Source organism: Dendroctonus ponderosae, unplaced genomic scaffold (assembly GCF_020466585.1).
Source record: "Dendroctonus ponderosae isolate FM_Combo_2020 unplaced genomic scaffold, Dpon_F_20191213v2 Dpon_F_20191213_8, whole genome shotgun sequence".
In the NCBI taxonomy this organism is placed as follows: Eukaryota; Metazoa; Arthropoda; class Insecta; order Coleoptera; family Curculionidae; genus Dendroctonus; species Dendroctonus ponderosae.
This window is the reverse complement of record NW_026019016.1, coordinates 9,005,614-9,028,467: the sequence shown is the minus strand read 5'-3', so window position 1 is coordinate 9,028,467 and position 22,854 is coordinate 9,005,614. Positions and strand designations below refer to the sequence as shown.

Sequence of the window (22,854 nt, the reverse complement as noted above, 5' to 3'; positions counted from 1 at the left end):
GGTGTGGGTTAGATACAATTGACGATTGTGGAAATTTCTTGAGAAAGTATTAAACAGTAATAAAATCTGTTTAGATAAGGTTACTATTTTTACTATCTTAGTAGATAATCCGGCACAGGATAAGCCTAATAAAAGTGAGCTTTTGCTGGATTAGCGAGGAAGGTGGATATTAAGCATATATTGCAATGAACAAAGAAAGTCTTGAACAAATTAATAAGTAATGGCTATTACAGGATGCTCACAAGATAACTTAAATGATGACTAAAAACACAAAGAAAATGAACCATAGATAAAATATGTTGTAGCAATAAACATAAAGAGATGGAGTGATATAGACATTGTTTCACAGACAATGAAGAAAATACCGAATACAATCTGCGAGAAATTCAAACTCAAAGATGCAAATTGGGATAGAAAAATCTGAAAGAAAGAAGCGTTGGATGACAGGAAATATAATTGAATAAAGTCGAAAGCGTAAACACAAAGACGATGAAAAATATCAACACCTTTTCAACCAAGAAAAATAAGACAAGCAGGAGCAGCTGATTCTGCTAACATAATAGGCGACGATCAATAAAGGATCAATTAGAAAAATAACACATCTTCAAACGAATTCTAAGATAAAAAATTACATCAACACCCTCATTAAAAATTTACCTCAAAGAAGCTTCAAAGTTGATGTTAAAGTGGGGAATTAATATAAATGCTGGGAACCAAGGTAGTGACAGAATAAAATGCATTTGCGAATAAGATCTTTCTGTGTCAGTCAACTAGATTGCGCTCTTTACTTTTATTATGTTAATAAACATCTTAGAGAGAGTTTATTTTCCTGCAGGTGTAGTGAAAAGTGTTTTCAAGCTGTATGAGGCAACGCTTAAAACAATATGAGCACTCGGGTAATATTTTTATGTAAGTGCAGGGTACATAAGTTTTATTGAATGAGTCGTGTTTCGAGAGCGCTCCACTTCAGGAGGTAATATTCCCTAAATACGAAAAGTGAAAACATTTCAAAACTCAATTTGTTATTTTTCTTCTTTTGGAATTGGCGTACTAAACGACACGACATTGTTCAAAGATCAAACGGCCCACACGTACTTAAAAACGCTGTCTTTTACTGCGGCCAATTTATCACCGCCTGGTATACAAACGACCAAGAAAAATTCGTTTCATTCGACTGCAAACAAAAAGTTCTTTATGAACGTTTCACGTGTCAAAACAAATGAGGCTCTCTGCATAAGAAAAAGTCTCAAATATCAACCACAATGAGACTGAAAAAAAAATGGCATTCTATTTTGCATTATGAGTCCGCACAAAAGCGCTTCGCCAAAGTGCTTGCTTTGTTTGTTCGGGAATTGTACGTTTTCTTTACTTAAGTACTAGAATTTTTCTCTCCAGAAGTACCTTTGAAAAGTGTGTCCGCGGACATTGTTGAGCAATTAAGAAGAGTAGATCATATGTTTTTGAGTAGACAAGTTTCATTTTTTTTTTAAATTCTTTTAGGGAATTATCCACTGCTTTTCCAGTTCCACTACACGGCTGGAACAAGTTCTGTGTTAGATATCGGTTTTTTTTATAGAATGTATTTAGATATTGAACATGACAAGTTAAGGCGAACAAAACTGTTAACAATATTACAAACAAAGCTAAAGATTAAATCTCTTACAGTTTCTTGTAACAAATTAATGTCAGTATGGAAACCACTTTATTAGTTACCAATTTTTAACCAATTTTTGATTAATGCACAGAAAATGGTGAACACGGACCTGAGTTCCGTCAAATCGAAATTGAAAAAATAATCGACATTAAACCTGTTATTAAGTGTTAAAGTTGCTTATTAATTTAGACCTGTATGTCATTATTCTTTAATGAATACATTAGGTTGTTACTGGTTAATATCTAAATGATCGTTCAAAAAATGAAATATGTTTAATTTAATGTCAATACTTATTTCTCTCGGGCAGATCCAGTAGTTCAAATACAGCTTTCCATTTCAAAACATAAATAAATTCTAATACGTTCGACATGGTTAGAATCAAACTATAAAGACATTTTTACATGGCCAGCAAACAGGACTCTATTAAAAAAATCAGACAGATTGTGATTTTTTGAAAACAAAGCTTTAACTCGATTTAGTGCTAATGAGAGTGTGGTCGATTTTGATGCATTTTCCATTGTAGGCTAATTTTGACGAGAACATAATTTCAAATTTGTTTATCACACAGTGCGTTAAATAATAATGCAAATTGGCTGATTTTCGTTAATAAAGTGTTTCAGATTCAAAGAGAATTGCGTTTTTCCCTGAGTGATAAGCAAACGCACAACTTTAGAAGAGAAGAGAAGCAAACAACTGATTAAATACGTAGATAATCATCAAGTTAAGCAATTCGAAGTATTCGATGATGGAAGGAGTCGAACTAATTCAACTAATTTTTAAAAATGTCTCAAATTATTTACACATCGCAAAAGTGGATTGGTTTTGAGGAAAACCATACCTAATTAAATACGAAAAGGAAATATGTACAAGTTAAATCTCATTTTACTGATGTGAATGATGATATGACGCACTGAAATATTATTATTAATATCGAATTAGGATGAAGAATGAGGAGGACAGAAAGGTTTATTTGAGCGAACTAGTAGGCTCCTGGTTGTTCTTTTTTCATGATATTGGCGGCAATTTAGAATTAAAGATGTCAATTGATCGTGTTCGGAGCCTGTGTACATATCAAGATTGAAAGTTCTATTACATTCTACTAAAAGTGCCATAACTATATTTTAATTCGACTACATAATTTGAAATATTCGATTCTTCCTACCACATTTTACATTATTTTCAATAATTCGTCAGACAATATTTCGTTATTATGGCGCTGCGCTTCTCGCTACTGCCTTTCATAAGATAAGTTCTCCAAATTTCCTCATAATGCTAGTTAAAACTCCGATTTCGGCAAATAAAATCCTAAATCTGCCAAGGACATTTTAAGACGAATTAATACATTTTGTTATATTATTTATGAATGTTATGCATCCGGAAAAATTGTATGAGGAATCTAAAGTGTATCTTGATTACCCTGCCAGAAGAGAACTTTCAAAATATTTTACACACGGATGCTCAAATAGCAAGTACAATATCAGCAACTCACTAAAACGTGGTAGGAATGGTAATGTTTCAATAAACTTTGATGGTGTACTCTACACCTACATTTCTGCATATAATTCTTCATGTATATTTAAATGTTGATTAAAAAAACTTTTTAAATAACTTCAGATATGCACGTACATACATATATTAATCGCATTTACAAGAAATAAATTTGTCACAAAGTTGCGTGCAAACTGAGATGGCGCTTATACACAAGCAAATGATTACAATTGTTATTGGTTTGTTCCTCTCCCTGAAATAAACCGATCATTCCTGCATAATCAGTTTCAAACTGTTTATACGGAGGTTTGATAAACGTTGACACTAAGTCAGGGAAATTTGAGTTTGGCACGTGAAGGTATTTTGAAAGGCCGACGATGTCAATACGGACGAGAGCCCTTTGGGTTTTCACTGAAGTGCTGTGAATAGTTAGCGGAAGCTCTCCCTTTATTTGGACAACACAATCAGGAATCGGAATATTTTAATTGTGAAAAGAGCCGAAATTCGTTTTGAGAGACGAACAAATACTTGACCTAAATTATTCATTCATAGTCATTACAATAACTATGCCTAAGGAGGGTTTATTAAAATGTATAATTTCGATTTTTTTGGGGTCACAAGAAATGACTATAGCGATTATGTTTTACTGCTGCAAGAAGCAATCCTTAATGAGACACTGAAATATATCATGTGTTTAAAAATGTACGCCTTTCAAAAATTAGTTAATCGTGTTTCTGAAAACTGAAAGTTTTGAAGAAAAGACAGCCTTTTTTAGAATGTTCAAGCTTTTGTGCATATTCCGCCCTTTGTTAATAGCTGGTTTATCTCTAACAGTCAACCGAAATTTTTAATTTATCTTGATGCACAAATAAATAGGTAACAGAAAATAAAAACTGTAAACCTAAACAGAAGAATAATTTGAAACTGAGGACAAAAACATGCACCTAATTCTTAAGTTTGTCCCAAAATAACCATAGTATATACGAACGCTTGAAAGTGTACTTTCGAATGAATTTCAAATAATTTCTGCAGAAACGACTGCAATCAATCCCTGAGATTGTTCAAGTTCTGATAAGTAAGGGCGTTAAAAAGCCATAAATTTGCATATTTTGAAAGAGCAATTCATGATGCGGTATGCCAATTAGCAAAAATGGGGAGAGATCTAAATAAACCAACAAAATTACCAATTAACAAAGAAGATATTTTGCCACAGTCAGAAAAAAATATATAAAGACCATAAGAGAACTTGGAGTACCACTTTTAGTCACAAAAGACAGTCTTATTTAAAATTGGCTTTTGATTTCGCAAATCATGATGGTTGACAAATTTGGTTGCTTAAATATAATACATATCACAACTGTAATTAGACTAATAAGAACATCTTTAAGAATAAAAATGATACTTTGCGTGAATGCAGTCAGCTTGAATATTTAGCAGATGTTTTGTACTAAGGTCCGATATGTTGAAGGTTGCTTGGAAAAAAACTTTAAAAAGGAGATTATCGTAAAAATGATATGCTTCATAGCACGGAATGAAATAAAAATTATCTCGATAAAATAGATCGAGAGTGAGACGATAAAATAATTAATAAATCAATTTACAGTTTGAACCGAGCATGTTCGTGTATTTTAATTTTTAAATTTTTTTGAATAAATGGGCAGATCATTCGCCTACAACTAATTGAGTCCGGAATCAGTTTCGTTATCAGCTAAAGCGGTCCAGGAAATTTTAGGTTTACATTACATTAGTTTAGGATTGCATATTATATACATATATTACATGTTATATACATCTTCTAAAAATATTTTATTACTCTTTGCAGGTGCCTTACAAATAAAAAGTAGCGAAGAAAAAGATCAGGGCAAGTACGAATGTGTAGCTGAGAACTCGATTGGTACCGATTACTCCAAGTTTGCGTTACTTTATGTTAAAGGTAAGAATTATAACTTATGCAATTAGGTTAGTGTTTTAGATATATTTATTTGGATATTGGCTTAAAAACAGAAGCCTGTTTTTTTCTTTAAAACTAGTGAAAAATTTGTGACTTTAAAATTTAATAGCATCTGGCCGACCACTAATAGTTATATTGCTTCGAAAAACAAAGGATGTGTAAATAAAACATTTGTTCAAAAATTCATTCTATATTTCAATTCTTAATCTCACTGGATTTGGCGCGCGAAAAATAAAAAAGGCCTTCCTTCGACAAGTATCACTCAATTTAAAAATATTTCGTAATTCCAAAGGGATGAAATCCTCTACGCAAATGAATAAACTCAATTACATGTAGATGTGTTCACTTGTAAATTTACGAACTTGTATTCATGCAACACTCTGCGATCTTACAAATATCCCGAAACGAATAAAACAGAGCAGCAGTAGCAGGTAGAAAATATTCGGGTTTACTGCTGGGTAATAAATAGAATTCCCAAATACGAAATTATCTCATTCGCGTTTTATCTGTTTTTTTCTTCTCCCTCTTCATTTTAATTAAAAATTAATTCAGCAGCTGGAATCCGGTTAAGTACGTTTGTATGTTCGAAATTTTTAAGAACGCAACATTGCAGGCAAATTAAAATTTGGTTTTAATGTTTCATTTTCGCGTTTAATATCCAAATAGACAATTTTTCTATTACTTTGCTATTACATGTAATAAGAATATTAGGACCAAGCTTTCGCTTTTATTGCTTATAAGTCTGTACTTGAGTTATATCCAAAACTAGCAGTTAGTTAATTAACCAATTGGAACTAGAATTATCAGATTTTCAAACGAGAAAATGACATGAACTGGACACAAACTTACTCTTTAGAAATGTTGAAATGTGTTTTTCTTTTAAAGTTCGACGTGTTCCTCCGTCATTTTCCATCCCTCCACCGCCATCAGTTGAGGTCAAATTGGGAGACGACCTTAATTTGACCTGCGTAGCTGTAGGTTCTCCCATGCCCTTTGTAAAGTGGCGGAAAGGCGCTACAGAAGATCTCACACCAGAAAATAATTTGCCAATTGGAAAAAACACCTTAGACTTGAGAAAAATCGAAGCATCCGCCAACTATACGTGCATAGCAGCCAGTGCTCTTGGTATCGTTGAGACTGTGTCCCAAGTTAAAGTACAATGTAAGTAGAAGTATTTTTTACCGACTTTCATACGAGAAAAGACACTTGACCGCACACTAAGTGCAACACTAATAGCAGGCAGATTAGATATAGTATAACGTAGCATTACCGCATAATGCCCAGGAAAGTCGACTTAAGTATATGTTTGATTTGAACTTTATTTTCCTTCGGAAATACTTTCAAAATGTTGAATTCCATATCAGTAAATTTATTTTCAAGAAGGTTATCCTTTCTCCTCTTTTTCCTTTTCAAAATTTGATATTTTTAATTAAATAATGCCGTTTTTCAAGTGATAGATGCTCATAAGCAAATTTTGAACTTATCAGGTACTTTACAGTTCAATAAAATGAATATTTATTGACAAACCGCCTGAAAGAAATGTTTATTTTTTCTGACGTGACAGACATACTTTTTTGCTAAATACAATCATATAAAAGTTTTTCATATGGTTTCAACTTACGGAGTCATACTGTTTAATCCATGGGAAGCGAACACACCCAATATATTGGAATAAAATATCTGATATATTTTTTTATTTTTCTTTGTTCGTTATTTCCATTAAGAAACGTATTAATAAGTATTTATTCATATATTCATTACATTTTTTTATTTTCGCTTAATGCAAATTGACGACAGAAAGCACAATCGTAAATTCGATAAATGATTTACCGCTAAAGTGCAGTAAAATCGAAAATGATGCTTTAATATGTTTTTAACTGTCTAGCAGACCAGATTAGGCCTTTGAGCCACGCATTAGTTAACCTTTCAGCCACACAATGTAATCGTTTCTTTTAATGTACTTTTTTATTTGCGTTATAAAAAGGTGATTATATTTATTGTAACTAATTAATTCATGTATTTATTTATTTCTTAATACGCAGTTTGTTTATATTCGATTTATCCTGTTTTTAGTTAAACTTAAATTAAAATTTATCTGTTCATCACAATATGCAACAAAATTTATTCACGAAAATATATTAATGCTCTAATAAGTCATATACTAGGATATACGTGGATTTTATTCATAAAAAAAATAATCGTTTTGCAAAAATCGACCGTAAACATACAATAAGTAATACAACCGTATTTCACTAAAAATCAATGTTAAAAAATTAAAAAGTTTCTCTCCGGCCGGGAATCGAACCCGGGTCTCCCGCGTGACAGGCGGGGATACTTACCACTATACTACCGAAGACTTGAAAGCACATGGAAATACGCGATGTGAAAAATGTGGAACTCCTAACAGTAATCATAAATAAAAATTATTTATAAATATTTATTACCTAAAACCAAGAATTGTAATATGCGTTTGCAATCAATTTTTTTTTAGGTATTTCATGTTCTACACTCGTTTCTTTAGTTTATTTGTTGCATCCGCACGATTTCTCCCTTAATAAAAATTCCTTATGAAAAAATCTAAAACCATTTCCGATATGCAGCAATATTTGATTTTATCCAACATAATTTGCACAATATAAATACATTGCCAAATATAATGACTATCTTATCATCACCGTTCAGATATACCTATTGTACAAAAAATTCAATTAACCATAAGTACCTTACGTACTTATGTATATTGAATATACAAACGTACAAAAAACAAATATGGTTGGTTGGTTGGTTGAATTGAATTGAATGAATATGGTTAATAATTCCGAAAATTGCGTACTTATCACCCTAAGGAAGGTGAACTGTATGTGCGTTCGACATGGTTATACATTTCTACTTTCAAACAGAAATGTTGCTTAAGTTTGAGCGAATCCTACAATGCTTAGCTATACCAATGGTGTTCCAAATGACCATTAAACTGCTCGAGGATATTGTTAATAGCAAAGGGGAAGGTGGATTTTAGAGAGGGCTGATGTATTCGAGAAATAAACTCAAATTTGAGTAGAACATGTTTCCATTCTTTCCAAATGCGAGAAAGGGTTGAAAGGATGGGCCCCAGTTTGGGCAGTACTTTGTACTGTTTAGAACCATCAGCTAAACTTATATCTAAAAGATCGCGATATACAGAAGTGATATAATAATATTCAACATTTTTAGCATTGCCGGGACCACCAACTAACGTTAAGACATCAGAAATTACTGCCACTTCTGTGCGCCTGACATGGTCGTATCCAGGATCAGAAGACCTGCAATACTATGTGATCCAGTTCAAGCCGAAGTATGCAAATCAGGCATATAGCGAAATCAGCGGCATTATTACGATGTACTATTCGGTCCGAAATTTGAGCCCTTATACCGAATACGAAATGTATGTGATTGCGGTCAACAACATTGGCCGAGGGCCGCCTAGTGCTCCGGCTGTTGTTACCACAGGAGAAACAGGTAAGGACTTGATTAATTAGTTGATTCGCCTTTGAAACTATCAAACTGTTAAAATTCGAGTCTCAATTTTCTGTTATAACGGAACTGTGATGATCGTCAGGGACTTCATCTAAAGTATCGTTGGAAAATGTTCATCAAACTAAATTGATAACTCAATTGATAAATTGGAGTGTTATAACGTATTTATCATTTTCATGCAACCACGTGATCAAAACAAAAATTTTTGAATCACGGATTTTGTGATTTTGATTAATGTAAGTTTTAAAGGGATTTTTGTGTTTTGGACACCACTAGTATAGACATACAGCACCTGTTTCTTGTGGTAGAGAATATTTTAGTGTTTGCTATAATAGATAATTGTTTTATTAGTCAGATAATAGGGCTTTTCAAAATATTGCTATATTGTGGTTAAACGAACGGAGTACAAATGAACTTCTTCTCAATTAATATATGGAAAACAATTTTAACTTATAAAACTTATGATATGAATTCAGGCAGGACAGATTAACATGTTGCTACGTTTTCAATCTTTTCCACTACATTGTGAGAAAGATATTGTAATTTTGAAACGCCCTGTTATAAAGTGCTTACTTTACCAGTTGCTAATTATTGTAAACAACTTTCACTAGACCCGATATCTTTCAAATGATATGATTGCCAACTACGCAGTATTTTATTTATTAACACCTGGTACAGTATGTATCTGATGTACCGGGTGAGCATCTAAGAGCGAACGTTGACTCAAAAACATAAGGAACATTTTCTTCAAAAGGAAGTTTTTTATAAGAGATTTATAAGATGTTTTGTTCAATCAAAACGATCAAAAACGGCCGCTAAATGAAGCAGTGCAAAAAAGAAATCATCAGAAAGAGTTACAGAAAAATTAGATAAATGACGTTTTCAAGGTGTGTTTTGTGTTTTCAAAGTGTCCCACTCTTATGCTCAACGAAAATGATTGACTGAATCCAATCAATCAAATTTAGTCTTGTTCGAACGGGTTTTTCTTACGCTATCGCATTCTTCAGCAATGTTTCAACTTTTTTATATTTGATTTTGCTGCCGGAGGCAAGAGAGCGTTAAGGAAAATCAACCCAAATGAAACTGTTTTCTTTTGTATTGTTAAATGAAGATTTTTAAATCGCCGTTCTGAAACAGCACCAAAAGTAGGTAACCCCAGTGAAAACTATTACTTATTTTTACATTCATGATTTTATTGATTTCCCTATTGGTCAGTTTAAAAACTCAAAAAGTTTTTTCTGTTATTTCTTCTGGTGGATTTCCTTATAAAATACTTCTTTCAAGGTTGAACTATTCATAAATTCTGGCTTACTTTTTTACTCACCCGGTATACCTGCAATCTATCCGATATTATGTATTCGGAAAATGCAACTGCAAACCGTTTTCATGTATTAACCCGAAAAAACAATTGAAGAAAATTACTAAAATGTTGTGAATTTATAGCCGGCTATTCTTTTGGAGGTGGAAGTAAGTATTGCGTGATTGATCGACGTTTAATAAAAGAAAAAAACATGTTTTCCAGCGGCCATAGACGATGAATATTTATACGTAATGGCTATTTTTTCTTGTGATATTTCAGAACCTGGAACGGCTCCTCGAAACGTGCAGGTGCGACCACTCAGTTCCAGTACCATGGTTATTCAATGGGACGAACCAGAAACTCCAAATGGGCAAGTCACAGTACGTATGCGTTTATATTATACATACATAGTTGTTAATCAATGGAATAGTTATTGTTGGAATGCTACGATAAGCAAAGCTTGAACTATCTTTCGTGTCTGCACTAGAAACTTTCCTTAAGTCCAGGCACTTGCACTAGCAAAAGCCGGACAAATTCAAATTTTCAGTTCAAACGATTTTCGGTTGTGATGTATACAAGTCAAGGGACTGAAAATATACCCTTGAATAAAAATATCGCAAAGCGTTTCGCGAATCACACTATCAGCAAAATTTTAAGAGTTTACTCTGATACCTTATGAATAGAACAGGAAATAAAAAATAATAATCCTAAACCCTTCAAAGGCACTTTAAATCTCGCAACCCAACCTCACTAGGAAAGCTTCTGATTCCCTACTTGTTAAATTTCTTATTCAATGACCAGAACAATGTCATATTTGTACATTCTTGAAAAAAAATGCGGAATAACATCTTTTAACATATATATTGAAATGGTTTTGGTAGGGCTATAAAGTATACTATACGACCAACTCTCAACTTACAATGGCCCAATGGGAATCACAAGTGGTGGATAACAATCAACTAACAACCATCAGTGAACTCACTCCACATACAATCTATACCATTCGAGTTCAAGCCATGACTTCAGTAGGCCCTGGACCATTAAGCCCACCTGTTCATGTTAAAACCCAACAAGGTAAGTGGTCTTTTTATAGCGACTTACTTTTGGTTTAAAAAGMATTTAATTTATTTTAAASGCAGATATCTGAATACAATTTGASGGTGCAATGACCGCACTCAAGTTGAATTATTAAATAATTGACKTWAGCCTGAAAAGCTACCAGTAATAAAAATTAATAATAACTTTCAAATACATTTTACATYTTTAAACAATTCCAAAAACTCAGTGAACATMCAAATTAATGCARGCCGCTTATCTCATCGGTAATCCGTTTGAAGCTGTGTAGGTGAAATAAAATGTATGAGATCAACTTCCTTTACAACAATAATATAAAAGATGTAGCAAAATGATGATTTGTGAAATCGGAAGATTGAAAATCTGATAAACGTAAACATTTAGCAATATCTGATATAAAAAATTTTAAAGTTCCTAGTGCGCTCAGAAAAATARAAAAATTTAAAATAAACTGAGCCCAATCAAAATACCACAGGGCACATGAACTGAAATTGGTRAATAGAAAGAARATACATTTCTTAAACGTTCWATTAGGTAGCAACACAATCCCTWATRGAAAAACGGAATCGATGGATARCAGGCTTCGGTGRAATCAAAAAGAAAAAGATAACTGCGCCAAAAAAGTATAAAACGTCCGGAACCGCGTCCAATAACATCGTAAAAAGCATCCAAACTTCGTAATAAAATTTTAAATATTTTTGTGATTATCTCTGTTTATTGATCTGCTCCGATCCCTGGAAGAAGCACTTGAAGCCGAGCGCTTTGACGACGRTCAAACGTTACAATATTTTGTGCATTCGAAGTTGCTACATGTTGACGGGATTAAAAAGCTGCYAGCCAATCCGTTAAGGAAATGTTCTTAAGAGCAACTGATTTGTTCAAAAAGTAGTTTCTTTTTGAAWTTTTTTCTTTTGAATTTAATGAAATGAAGCAGTAATTAAAATAATAAATCAGTCCGGTTTATATTTAACACAAAGGACTCAAGACCTTCCCCGCCGTTGCAATAGACAAGGAAGAAAGGGTAAATATATAGAAACCTGGAAACGTTTGCCTTTTTAACTTATGATGACCGAAGAGTCATAGGAAAMTAAGTATCGCTACGTAAGRCARAACTTGAAACATTAGATAGATGGAACGGAAACCSTACTAGTGAGRTCGAGAAGTAAACCTGATGCCWACCAAGTGAAATGGAAATGAGCGMAAGCCMCAGACAAAARGGCAAGAAAAAGAAGAACAGAACGCGWCAAAAACACCATCAACATTACTTTGGTCGAAAGCAATGTACAGAGAGCTGRAAGTAATTGCAAAATGTCAGGAGAGCTCTATTAATGAAAAGCCGGAAAGAAGATCCAAAATCAAAATATACAAACAACAATAGGGTTGGACTATTRAAAAATAGTAWATCGAGAGRTRCATACGGTTAACTTAWTAAAAATAGRAACAAAAAATTMTTCTGCCAWCTAATCAGATTATTTCGACGGCACSAAGATATGGACAGATGATTAAAAACAAAACTGAGAAKAATTAATAATCAAAAAAGCAGAAGAACCAGTCGATTTTAGTTTCCGTGCAGGTAGTTCAACCATTGACCGCACTTTTGCTCACACCAATTATAGAAAAAATGGAGAGAACTGGATAAAGCCGTGGATCCGTTATTTGTTGATATCTAAAAAGCTAATAACATGGCTGTAAAAGATGTAGTAAATATATGGGAAGAAACAGAGGAACTCGACGATAAGTTTAGAAACGTGTTTAAAACTCTACAAGGATGCAAAAGTTATAGTAACATGTGGAATAATAATATTCAACGACATGCCGAACACAGAAAAAGGCATTGAGCTTGCAAAAAAAATGCAAAAAATGCAAAAGAATGTGCATGTGCTTCGCAGATGATTCAGTTCTTAGCGCTCAAGACTAGAGAGGTATGAAATAGATGACCAGAACGTTAATGGAAGATTTAATGCAAAACATTCGGATTTCGGATTCAGAAAAGAGATCGAGCATCGAAAGACGCAGATCATTGTATGTATGTAAAACAATGTTAATAATTAATTTAAATTTTCTTCCAGGTGTTCCAAGTCAACCGAGCAATTTACGCGTCTCAGACATTGCTGAAAGTGCGGTAACTTTGCAGTGGAACAAACCGACTCATTCGGGTGAAAGTATAGTAAGTTACGAGCTCTACTGGAACGACACTTATGCGAAAGAAAAGCACCATCGTCGCATCTCCATCACCGAGTCGTACACTTTGAGTGGATTGTATCCCAACTCTTTGTACTACGTTTGGTTGGCTGCCAGATCACAGAGAGGCGAGGGCGCCACTACTCCACCAATCCCAGTGAGAACCAAGCAGTATGGTAAGAATTCGGCGACGTTTGTCATTCTCGTTTAGATTATTTATTGATATCGAACACATACACGTTTGACATCCGAAAATGAAACTTTCATACTCACGGTAAAAGTGACTAAGTCAGATGAGATATTTTGAAATTGAACAGTAAGTGAACACTGACTTGTTACTCCGATGAGCCTAATACTTAACGTGCCTTTGATTAAAATTCTATTTTTTTTGCTAAGTAATTTTGTTTGTGGAGGAATTCAATCAAACATAATAAAAACATAAATAGGATTTGCGCTATCAATAATTTTACTTAGAGTATGTTTAATATGCAATAATTTGTGCACCAAATAAATAATCAAATCGGATTCAATGTACTATGTAGTACTATTCGTCGTAAAATATGTGCTTCATTCATTTTGCAAGCGTTCTTCTCAGCAACTGTTCACTTTCTAACATCGTGAACACAAATGATCCAAGTAGAGTTAGCGATAGTGTCAAATCCGAAAATGTTTGGGCAGTCCTTGAATTAACACTTTTTACTTTCATAGATAGCGTGTTGTGGCGAGTGAAAAATAATCGAATTTTATCCATTTTAAAATACATTAGTTTAGTGCGTTTGCGCGTGTGAATGTGCGACTTGCATTCAAATATGAGCATGCAGTAACCATTTTTTAGTCAGTGGATTTATTAAGTTTTATTTTTTAAGAAGCACCGCACAGTACTGGCTATGTGATTACTTATAAGTGCAATTGCACCTTTTTATTTCGTTCCATATGTTACTCTATTTCAAGTCAAGATTATTTAATCCAATTATTTTCTTATTTCTCAGCTCAAAGTAGTCTTTGTTCAGTTTTTACAGGTATTTTTTTCGTTTTATTCGACGCAAGATTAAATGGCATTTATCATGGTGCTAACAGAAACGTTCTGTGATTTAGTAATTATAAGATGCTTAATAATAATTTTGGTATTTTCGCAGTGTCTAAATAACTGTTCTAACTATGCAGTTAAACACAACTCATATACATTACACATTCAACAACACCCCTATGGTTTGCTGGTAACGTTCCATTTGGAAGTTTTTCTGCTATAAAAACGTTAATATTGAAAAATATCCTCTCTGAATATTAGAGATTTAGAAAATAAATAAATCCGCTCAAAACAACTCAATACTTCCTAATGCAAATTAATTGAGAACTATGAAAAATTAATATTTTGATAGATTTAAGAAATAAATACTCCTATTTATTTTTGAAAATTTTTGTCATGTACCGGTTGCGTACATTTTTCGAAAGTCAATCAAGCCGACTCACAGAAAAAAAATAACATGGAAGTGACAAACGATGTTTCCATAGGAGGAAATGCTGTATTTCGATTGAATGCATTAGCGAATGTAAAGTGTTCATTCATTTAATTTTTGTTTCCACAATTAGATAAAGTCAGTTGAAAGTGTAAAACACTCTGAATAAGATTGCCAACAATCGAAGCATCCGTTTGGGTAAATTTTCCAAACATTTTTATGTGAAACAGGGTACCCAAATAGGGTGAAATAGGGATAAATACATATCCGGTGTTGATCATTCTTTGCAAGGGCGACTTATAATATAATATTAATGGTATAAATAACATATTTTCTTAAATATTCTGACGTTTTTCTAACTTATTACTGTTTTCGTATTGCTATGCAGAGTATTTCGTCTATGTGCAGCAGCATTAGATGGATTGAATTTTTGGAAAGTCAATTTGTTTCGAAGATATAAACATTTCTCCTTTGATTAAATTTAGTTAGTAACTTTTTTCTTTTCTCCGATTGAAACATTTGTCATTAAAAATATTTCAATCGGAGAGATTTCATATGGATAAGACTGGAGTCGAATTCTTGAACTAGTTAAAGGAATAAATTACAGTGAAGTCCTTCATTTTCCGTCGATTACTATGAAGAAAATTTCAAATAAAATAAGTAATACACATCATATTGAGTTAACCCAAGTAGGTCTTAATTTTTTGATAAAACAAAACGGTATGTTGAGACGAAAATATTGTATAAACGTGTTTTCAAAACGCCGGACTTTTTAAGATGCAGAATGGCGAAACTAGTATTTGTAGTTATTTATCTTAATTATTAGCAGAATCGCTGATAAAACTGATTCAATTTTAGGGAAGTTTACCGAGCTTGCCTCTTTTTGTGTCCTGTTATTGAGCTCAATTTAAAACAAGCGTCTTCCTTTATATGTTTCCAACATAAGCTCTACTATTTAATGAGGAGAACCAGTTTCGGGTTTATTATTATTATTTCCTGGCAAATTGTACAAAACTGTAATGAGCCAAAATGTTCTCATTTAGGAATTTTTAATATACCTAAGAGTCAAACTATCGAATTTCAATAAGAATTTTATTTTAACAGGTGAAATACGTTAAATTTTGCCACTCTCGCCCAAAACAACGTTTTTTTATATTATATTTGTTTATAGAACATGTATTTCTTTAAAAAAAATAATAAAAAATATAAATTTGTCTCGATTTTTGAATTTCTATTAGTATAAAATTACCCACTCTTTGAATTGCGTCTTTTAAACATCAGTGAACCTTTTTCCTCATGTATCTTCGAAACAAAATTAAATCCCGAAAATCATTGAATGATAGTTGTTAACAGCGACTTCAATACGTTGCATTTAAGACGAATATACTCTGCATCGCAACGAATGTATTTGAGATTTGTATCATTTGTTAATTTTCGTTTATTTTTAATTTTTTGTTGGACCGTAGATTATTCCCGATTCCCTTCGAACATAAGTAAAATACGTTAAAAGCCAAATCTTAAATAAAACGCCCGTTGAAAACGGGCCGAATGAAAACTTCTGAAAAAAAGTCGGTTGAGCAGGATTGAATTAAACTGAATATCGTAGTTTCAATTAATGTCTTCTCTAAACGTGAAAGCGAAATTAAAGGTGTTGAAAAAAGCGGAATGAGAATTCACGATGCCAAACGCACTTGTCACTCAAACACAAACCACTTTACACAATTTTACTAACATCCCGCCAAGCTCAGACTGAGCGATCAGAGCTCCGTTCTGAGCTGGTGGGCACTAGTGTTAACCTGCTGGCCACTCGTAGTGCCGGGTGCGCCACCAAGCAACGTGCATGGCAATGCGGTAAGTCCGACTGCCATCAAGGTGTGGTGGGATCCACCTCCAGCTAACCGAAGCAACGGAAACATTATTTACTACAAGCTGCATTTTGTGGAAGCTGATCGATCAGATAGCGAGGCAACCATTAACAAAATGAACGCGACCTCGTTCGTGCTAGACGAATTAAAACGTTGGACAACGTACCGTATCTGGGTGCTAGCTGGGACCTCGGTGGGCGATGGACCTGCCTCTATCCCTATCACGGTTCAAACCCTCGAAGATGGTACGTTTCTGAGTTATCGACATTAGTTACGAATGAAAAATGAAAATGAAAATTACAATATTTATTAATCTAAATCTTTTTATCGAAATAAAACCAAGATGCCTGCGTTCACAGAAGGAGTACCTAACTAGTTTCAACTTACTTTTCCATTTTATTTTCCTACAAGTGTTTGAGGTTTTCAAAGTAACAGCTCGAAAATGTGTAATTGTACACTTGGAATTGATCTATTGTTAAGCTGATACTTTTGGACGAACAATCAAATTTTTATTATTTGAAATATTTTCCCAAAAAAGCAGTGGTTTGTCCCAGTTCATTATTATTTGTCCAGGAAGTAATTTTTGCAGCAATTTCAATCATTTTCGAATAAATTTGTCTGACAATTTGAAAAGTGCAATCCTGTAATAATGTGCATATTAGCAAGTGTCCTAAAATTAGCTTTCAATAGTTAACTACACACTCTGCAAATAAAAATAGGACTTTTTGTTTCATGCACAATGATTCCGGATGCTTGATTTACGTTAAACACGGAGCTTCATATGCATATATTCCGATAAAGTAAGAACAAATTGATCAACAAAATAACACTTTAACAAAATAGTTAATTATTTTTTAACGGAAAATGTGTTAAAACAATTTTTATTAGGAGGATTCAAGAAAATATACATAAATATGAAAATATTTGATTGTAAATATAAAATAAAGGTGATGAAAACCCGTTAGAGCCATTTGATTGCAAGCGTCTTTACATTTGGCGTCCCGAAAAATGTACCAAGGTCATACACTTTTTTAAAAAGGAACTCTAAAATATTGTTAACCATAAATTAAACGGTGGCGGCGGACACATTCTTATATGAGCAAAATTTTTTTCTTTGAATAATCCAATGTCAAAGATTAAACACCGGACAATGAATATAAATGTATGCAAATTAATAATAGTTCAACAAATCGGTTTGTATGGTTTAGTTCCATAAAGCGACAGGTCATTGTTTTAAGATAGTAACTATTAAAGAATAAGAATTTTTGAAAATTGTCATAATTGTGTACAAATATACTGACGTACATATAATCCCATATCAATAGCCACAGATAATAATGAATCTAGTCTATCTAAATCAACGAGCAACATAACAAAATGTTTCCCTATGATTCCAGAATAATTTATAAAATCAGCTGGACGTAAAAAGGATATATGTATGTATATTTGATTTAAAGTCGGAAAATGAAAATATTTTGAATTGTTGGCTTATCTCAAAAATTAAATACTTAAATTAAGACTTGTTTCCGAGTTGAACTGAATTTTCAGTTGACTTCACTGTTGATAGCTGAATTAGCAGCAATTTTGGATTTGTCGCTTGATGAAATTGAACCATCGATCACTGATTTTAAGTCATTTTATCAGAACTAATCAGAAATTAATCTGTAGTAAATCTAAAGGGAAAATATTCCAGTGTAAATATTAGAATTAGAATGTCGTAAGTTCGAAGAACTAATTTTTCTTTTGGGCTCTGAAGGAGTTTAGATGAATATGAAGTTTGCATTTTTGGTCGAAATAAAAGAAATGGATCTGTGTATGTTTCAACATTTGTTTTCTTTTAGTCGAAATAAATTTTCATTCAAATCAACATTGTTTTGTTATATTTTTATCTGTTCAAGATTCTTGTTAATATTGCGTTTATTATGAATACTTAGGAACTTTCTATCTTATTTTTATGGTAAAGGGCAATTGTTTATCTGTTAGCCTTTGCTTAGATAATTCATTTGAATGCTTATTTATATGTATAAATTCTTTCCTTCGAGTCACTTTAGCTTAATATGTTATTATTCCAAATTCAGAAAATCTACTTAATGCTAGTTTTTGCGGGTGGACGTTTCTATTAATTACTATGTTATTATAAAGTTTGACGTTTTGGAATTAAAGCATTGAAATCTGATGCTTGAATGGTCAATAAATCGAAAATTTTTGGAACCTTCAATATGTTGTACAATCTAGCTATCAAAGACTAGATATTTCCTCATGCCTAAAACAGTCAGTCAAAGTTTATGCATTAAAACCGTTGAGAGAAATTCGAGAATAACTACACATTTCAGCTGCTGTTTACTTTGAAAACGAGCAAAATTATAGGAATTGCCTTCATCGTGAAATTATCCTTTTGTTTTTAACCCCCTTGGGTCTCGACGAAAGGTCTGTAAAAATATTCATCACTCGATTAAAACCCATCCTTTATATAATTGCAATTATAATAATTAATTTTCCGAATCTGTTGAAAACTCTAATTTATTATGATTGAATTATAAATGTAATAGCTACCGTAACGAGCTTAATAATAAACAATGATACCTAATATTACATTATGTTATTCAAGTGGCGTCTTTAATTAAAGGCTCTTGATTTTATGGTTAAATTAATTATTGAACTTCTCTACTATATTGGCCACATCAGCTTACGAGATGGAGAGTAAGCCCTTCAGATTATTCCTTAATCCTACTTTATCCTTATTTGTTTCACAACTTTTGTAGTTTTTTCGTTTGTTGTTTTCATTTTCTATTTTTTTTAATATAACAGAATTATAAATTGTTCCTCCAGCTTAAATGCTATTGATCTATTTGATTTATGTATGTAAATTAAATTTAATGAGGCACGATTTGTGAATTTTGTTATATAGTTTTTTAGTACCTGTTAGAATTTTTGGCATATCCTTGGTGATATGTATCAAAAGTGACTATACCGATTTTTAACCATTGCAGCCCGCCCAGGAAGGATTTTTGATGCTGGTTTTGTATTTTACCTTTTTGCAGCAATTTTTACCCTGACATTGTTTTTGATAGGGAACTTCCATAATATCTATTTTTACTGTGTTTTAATGATGACGTTTCTTAATGTCTTTGTATTTTTCTGTCTACAAAAGCGTTTGCAGGAGCACAAAAGAGGTTTTTTCAACGTTTTTAGATTTTTCGTGTAATGCGAATGATATATATTTTTGGTATTTCTAAACGTTTTAGTTACCGTTTTATGTTAAATTGCTTTGAATTTAGCTACTCACGTTCACATGTATTGATTGCTTTTTACTTTTCTTCACACTCGCACCGAGTTGCATTGCAATGGCACAATTTTTTAAGTCACTATCGGCACCTTGACATTTTTACGTTTTCAGCACAGTTTTTTGTATTTTAGTAAACTTTGTCCTTGCATGACACTTTTCATTTGTGTGGTTCCCGATTTTATGGAAAAAGTTTCACAATTTTGAATACCAAATTGAACATCAATCAACAAAAATATTTTAGTCGAAAACTTTTTTCATGCTCCTCTTGTCCTCAAATTCCTTTTGCTAGGCACCTCACTGCAGTAGGTGACATGCGCACTAAAATGGCACATCTATAAATCACTTACTGTGTGTTACTCACACTTGCACCAAGTTTTAGGTATGATTGACTGGTTGATTGATTGAAACAATGAATATTTACAATTGACATACTTTTAATTTAGGAATCACCATTAGTAAGACCATATAGATTCCTAGTCGCTTACCCAGAACGTTTTTTTATTGGTTGGACCAATCGGGATTTGTATGGCAAATTTTTAAAGGTGGTGATTTCTAGTTTATTAGGTATATTTATTTAGAGAATTTCGGTTTGAATTGATATGGACATTTTTGGGCTGACTAGTTGTCTAGAGGCTGTTTTACTACATAGTTCATCCAGGGAATAAAAAAGTTTACTGTAGGACATTTGGCTTAAAATTCTTAAATAAAGGTTTTTTGTCTCCGTCTGATGTTTTTAGCTGATAAATCGTCACCGTTTGCAGTGTAAGTATTTGATGCAGAAATAAAGCATATAAAGGAAGCAGTTTCATGGATATTTCTAATGTGTCCAATAAAGTATATTGGATACTTTTATATGAACCGCAATTGATATACTGTATGTAACATTCCACTATTTCTTGTTTGTTTACTTTAATATGTAATTTTTGAATGGTAAAATTCGAATGGTTATTAGTTAGTTCTAAGTACTTTAGTTAAGTTGAATAATTATCCCGGGCAAATGCATAGACCAAAGGTGTTTCTGCTCTGCGCCCCAAAAAATGCAGTGATCACATGAACGGCGCTTCTTCAACAAGTGCACGTGTGCGCTCTACGCATGAGTAATTCGGTTAATTTTTAGGAGTTGGCACAGTGTTGCCGAAATGGCTTGTTGCGCCAACCCATCTCTCCGACACAGTAACTCACCGGAACAGTTTCAGTCATCCATTTGGGAAAATGTTTCTCCTAAAAAATGTGTGATCTTTTTTTGTTCGTTGTTCAAATTCTAGGCGCGGGCTTCGTAAAGCTTTAATCCGCCCCTGGGTTAAATGCTGAGCGTAGTTAAAAGTGCGGCACAGTGAGACGAGATGAGTTATAACGAAAAACTTAGAAACGAAAAATACTCTACAAGTTCCGAGTTGTGCGTTCAGTAAAGAAGAGTGCACTCTAAATGTCGCCAAAATTGCTTCAAACCTTCAAAGAATCGCATAAAATCCTGAATTTTGCGCGTTTCGTAAATGTTGATGAGAAAATGACGCTTCCACGCAACTGCATACTCTTCATCAAAAAATGCCAACTTCCAAAGTAAAGCCGGTAGAAACTTGAAAGATTGACAATATTTAGGATGCCTCATATTCATCATATTTGTATGACTTTTGTGCCAAATTTACCAGTTTACTCACGCACAGTGTTAAAAGTGAATCGAGTTGCCAATTCTTTATCCATTGATATAAAAACGAACTCTGTGGCTCAAATAATTCTTGAGCAACGTAAGAAAAGGTGGCGTCATGTTTCAGTCGATTTCGCAATTAAAAAAAAAACAGGCAAAACTAAAACTCTATACTTTTTTATTGAAAAGCATAAAACTGGAACCCATATTTGCATATCCGAAACGGTTCTTTGGAGATCAGCTTCAGATGAGCTTGCTGTCAAAATACAAAGCTGCCCAAAATATTCCTAAAGTTAAAAATTCTTTTGTGAATCCACACTATACAAATCCACACTATCAGTAAGCTGATGCTTCTTGTATTCAACACTGGAACCCAAATTTCCATATCTGAAGCGGTTATTTAGCAAAAAGCTTCAGATGATATTGATGTATATATATACATCCATACAAAAATATTCCCAAAGTTTAAAAAATAACTACGAAAGAACCAATAGCTCAATCGATACCAAATCCACCCTACGAGTCAGTTGATGAATATGAGGCTAAACGCCACTAATATGTACATGGCAACCAGGGAAAAAGTAATGCTTAGCTTACCTAAAGCTGCGTAGTGCCACCTGGAAAGAAAGAAGAAAATGTGTTTACTACAGCAGGAAATCTGTCCAAAGCCAAACTTATTTGAAATCAGCAAAGCAAAGAGAGAGAATAAAGAATCCATAAAACTACAGTTGCTTGCCGGAAAACTAAACTCAGTTCAAGCTAAAAGATTTATAGATTAGAGATTATTCTTACCAGCTTTTTGCAAGCTGGAGCCCCATCCTCCATTTTCTACCCATTAATCATCAAGAAATTCACTACATTTTTACAAACTACCGCACGTGCCCTAAGGGTCACAATGATTCTATATTTTCCATCTAAGAAGGTGATTATTGACTGATTTCGTCTACTGCCGCTTGCAAACTGAACATTCATACAGGTTTTCGAGAAAAAGACACCGAACTACAGAATAAACATGATTATTTAATCATTTAATTGTTCGCCCTTTCGATGATTCATGCTTTACTTGGCAGTTTTATTTAAGTTTGTTTAGTGTTTGCAAATTTCACGATCCAACTTAACGAAAGTGAACAGCAACTAAACAAAAAACGCTCCAATTGCCGATTTTTCACTAATTTAATTTTAAATTTTGAGCCATTTATATTTGTCGAAATTTCACTCACCTTCAGTGATTAATGCACAACGCTCAAACTAAAATTAATAACCGAATTAATTTTGCTTTTCGAAAAATATTGACTAAGCAAAAAAACCGAGAAGAAATCCCTTAAAAATGATAATGTTGCTCAATTTCCGAGCGTTGATAGAAACCAACGAAATTTCAACTGATTAAAAATGTCCTTTAAAAGTTCTGCTTTCAAGAATGATTCAGCAACAAGAGCAATT

The 22,854-nt window shown here is 33.0% G+C and overlaps 1 protein-coding gene and 1 non-coding gene across 11 annotated transcripts in view; one reads left to right on the top strand and one right to left on the bottom strand.

The window, feature by feature from the left end:
• LOC109534484 (tyrosine-protein phosphatase Lar) overlaps positions 1-22,854 on the top strand; it is a 455,803-nt gene that overhangs the window by 414,138 nt on the left and 18,811 nt on the right. For 6 of the 10 annotated variants that reach the window (XM_048669227.1, XM_048669234.1, XM_048669230.1 and 3 more), the window contains 8 exons: positions 4,965-5,075; positions 5,979-6,254; positions 8,304-8,588; positions 10,068-10,073; positions 10,186-10,286; positions 10,788-10,980; positions 13,050-13,337; positions 16,432-16,728. In XM_048669227.1, coding sequence (XP_048525184.1) covers positions 4,965-5,075; positions 5,979-6,254; positions 8,304-8,588; positions 10,068-10,073; positions 10,186-10,286; positions 10,788-10,980; positions 13,050-13,337; positions 16,432-16,728 — 1,557 coding nt within the window. The remainder of the gene's footprint in view (positions 1-4,964; positions 5,076-5,978; positions 6,255-8,303; positions 8,589-10,067; positions 10,074-10,185; positions 10,287-10,787; positions 10,981-13,049; positions 13,338-16,431; positions 16,729-22,854) is intronic. The other 4 variants (XM_048669231.1, XM_048669229.1, XM_048669235.1 and 1 more) reach the window with 3 other exon arrangements.
• Positions 7,378-7,449, bottom strand: Trnad-guc. Its single transcript has one exon. It is a non-coding gene; the product is annotated as a tRNA-Asp (tRNA).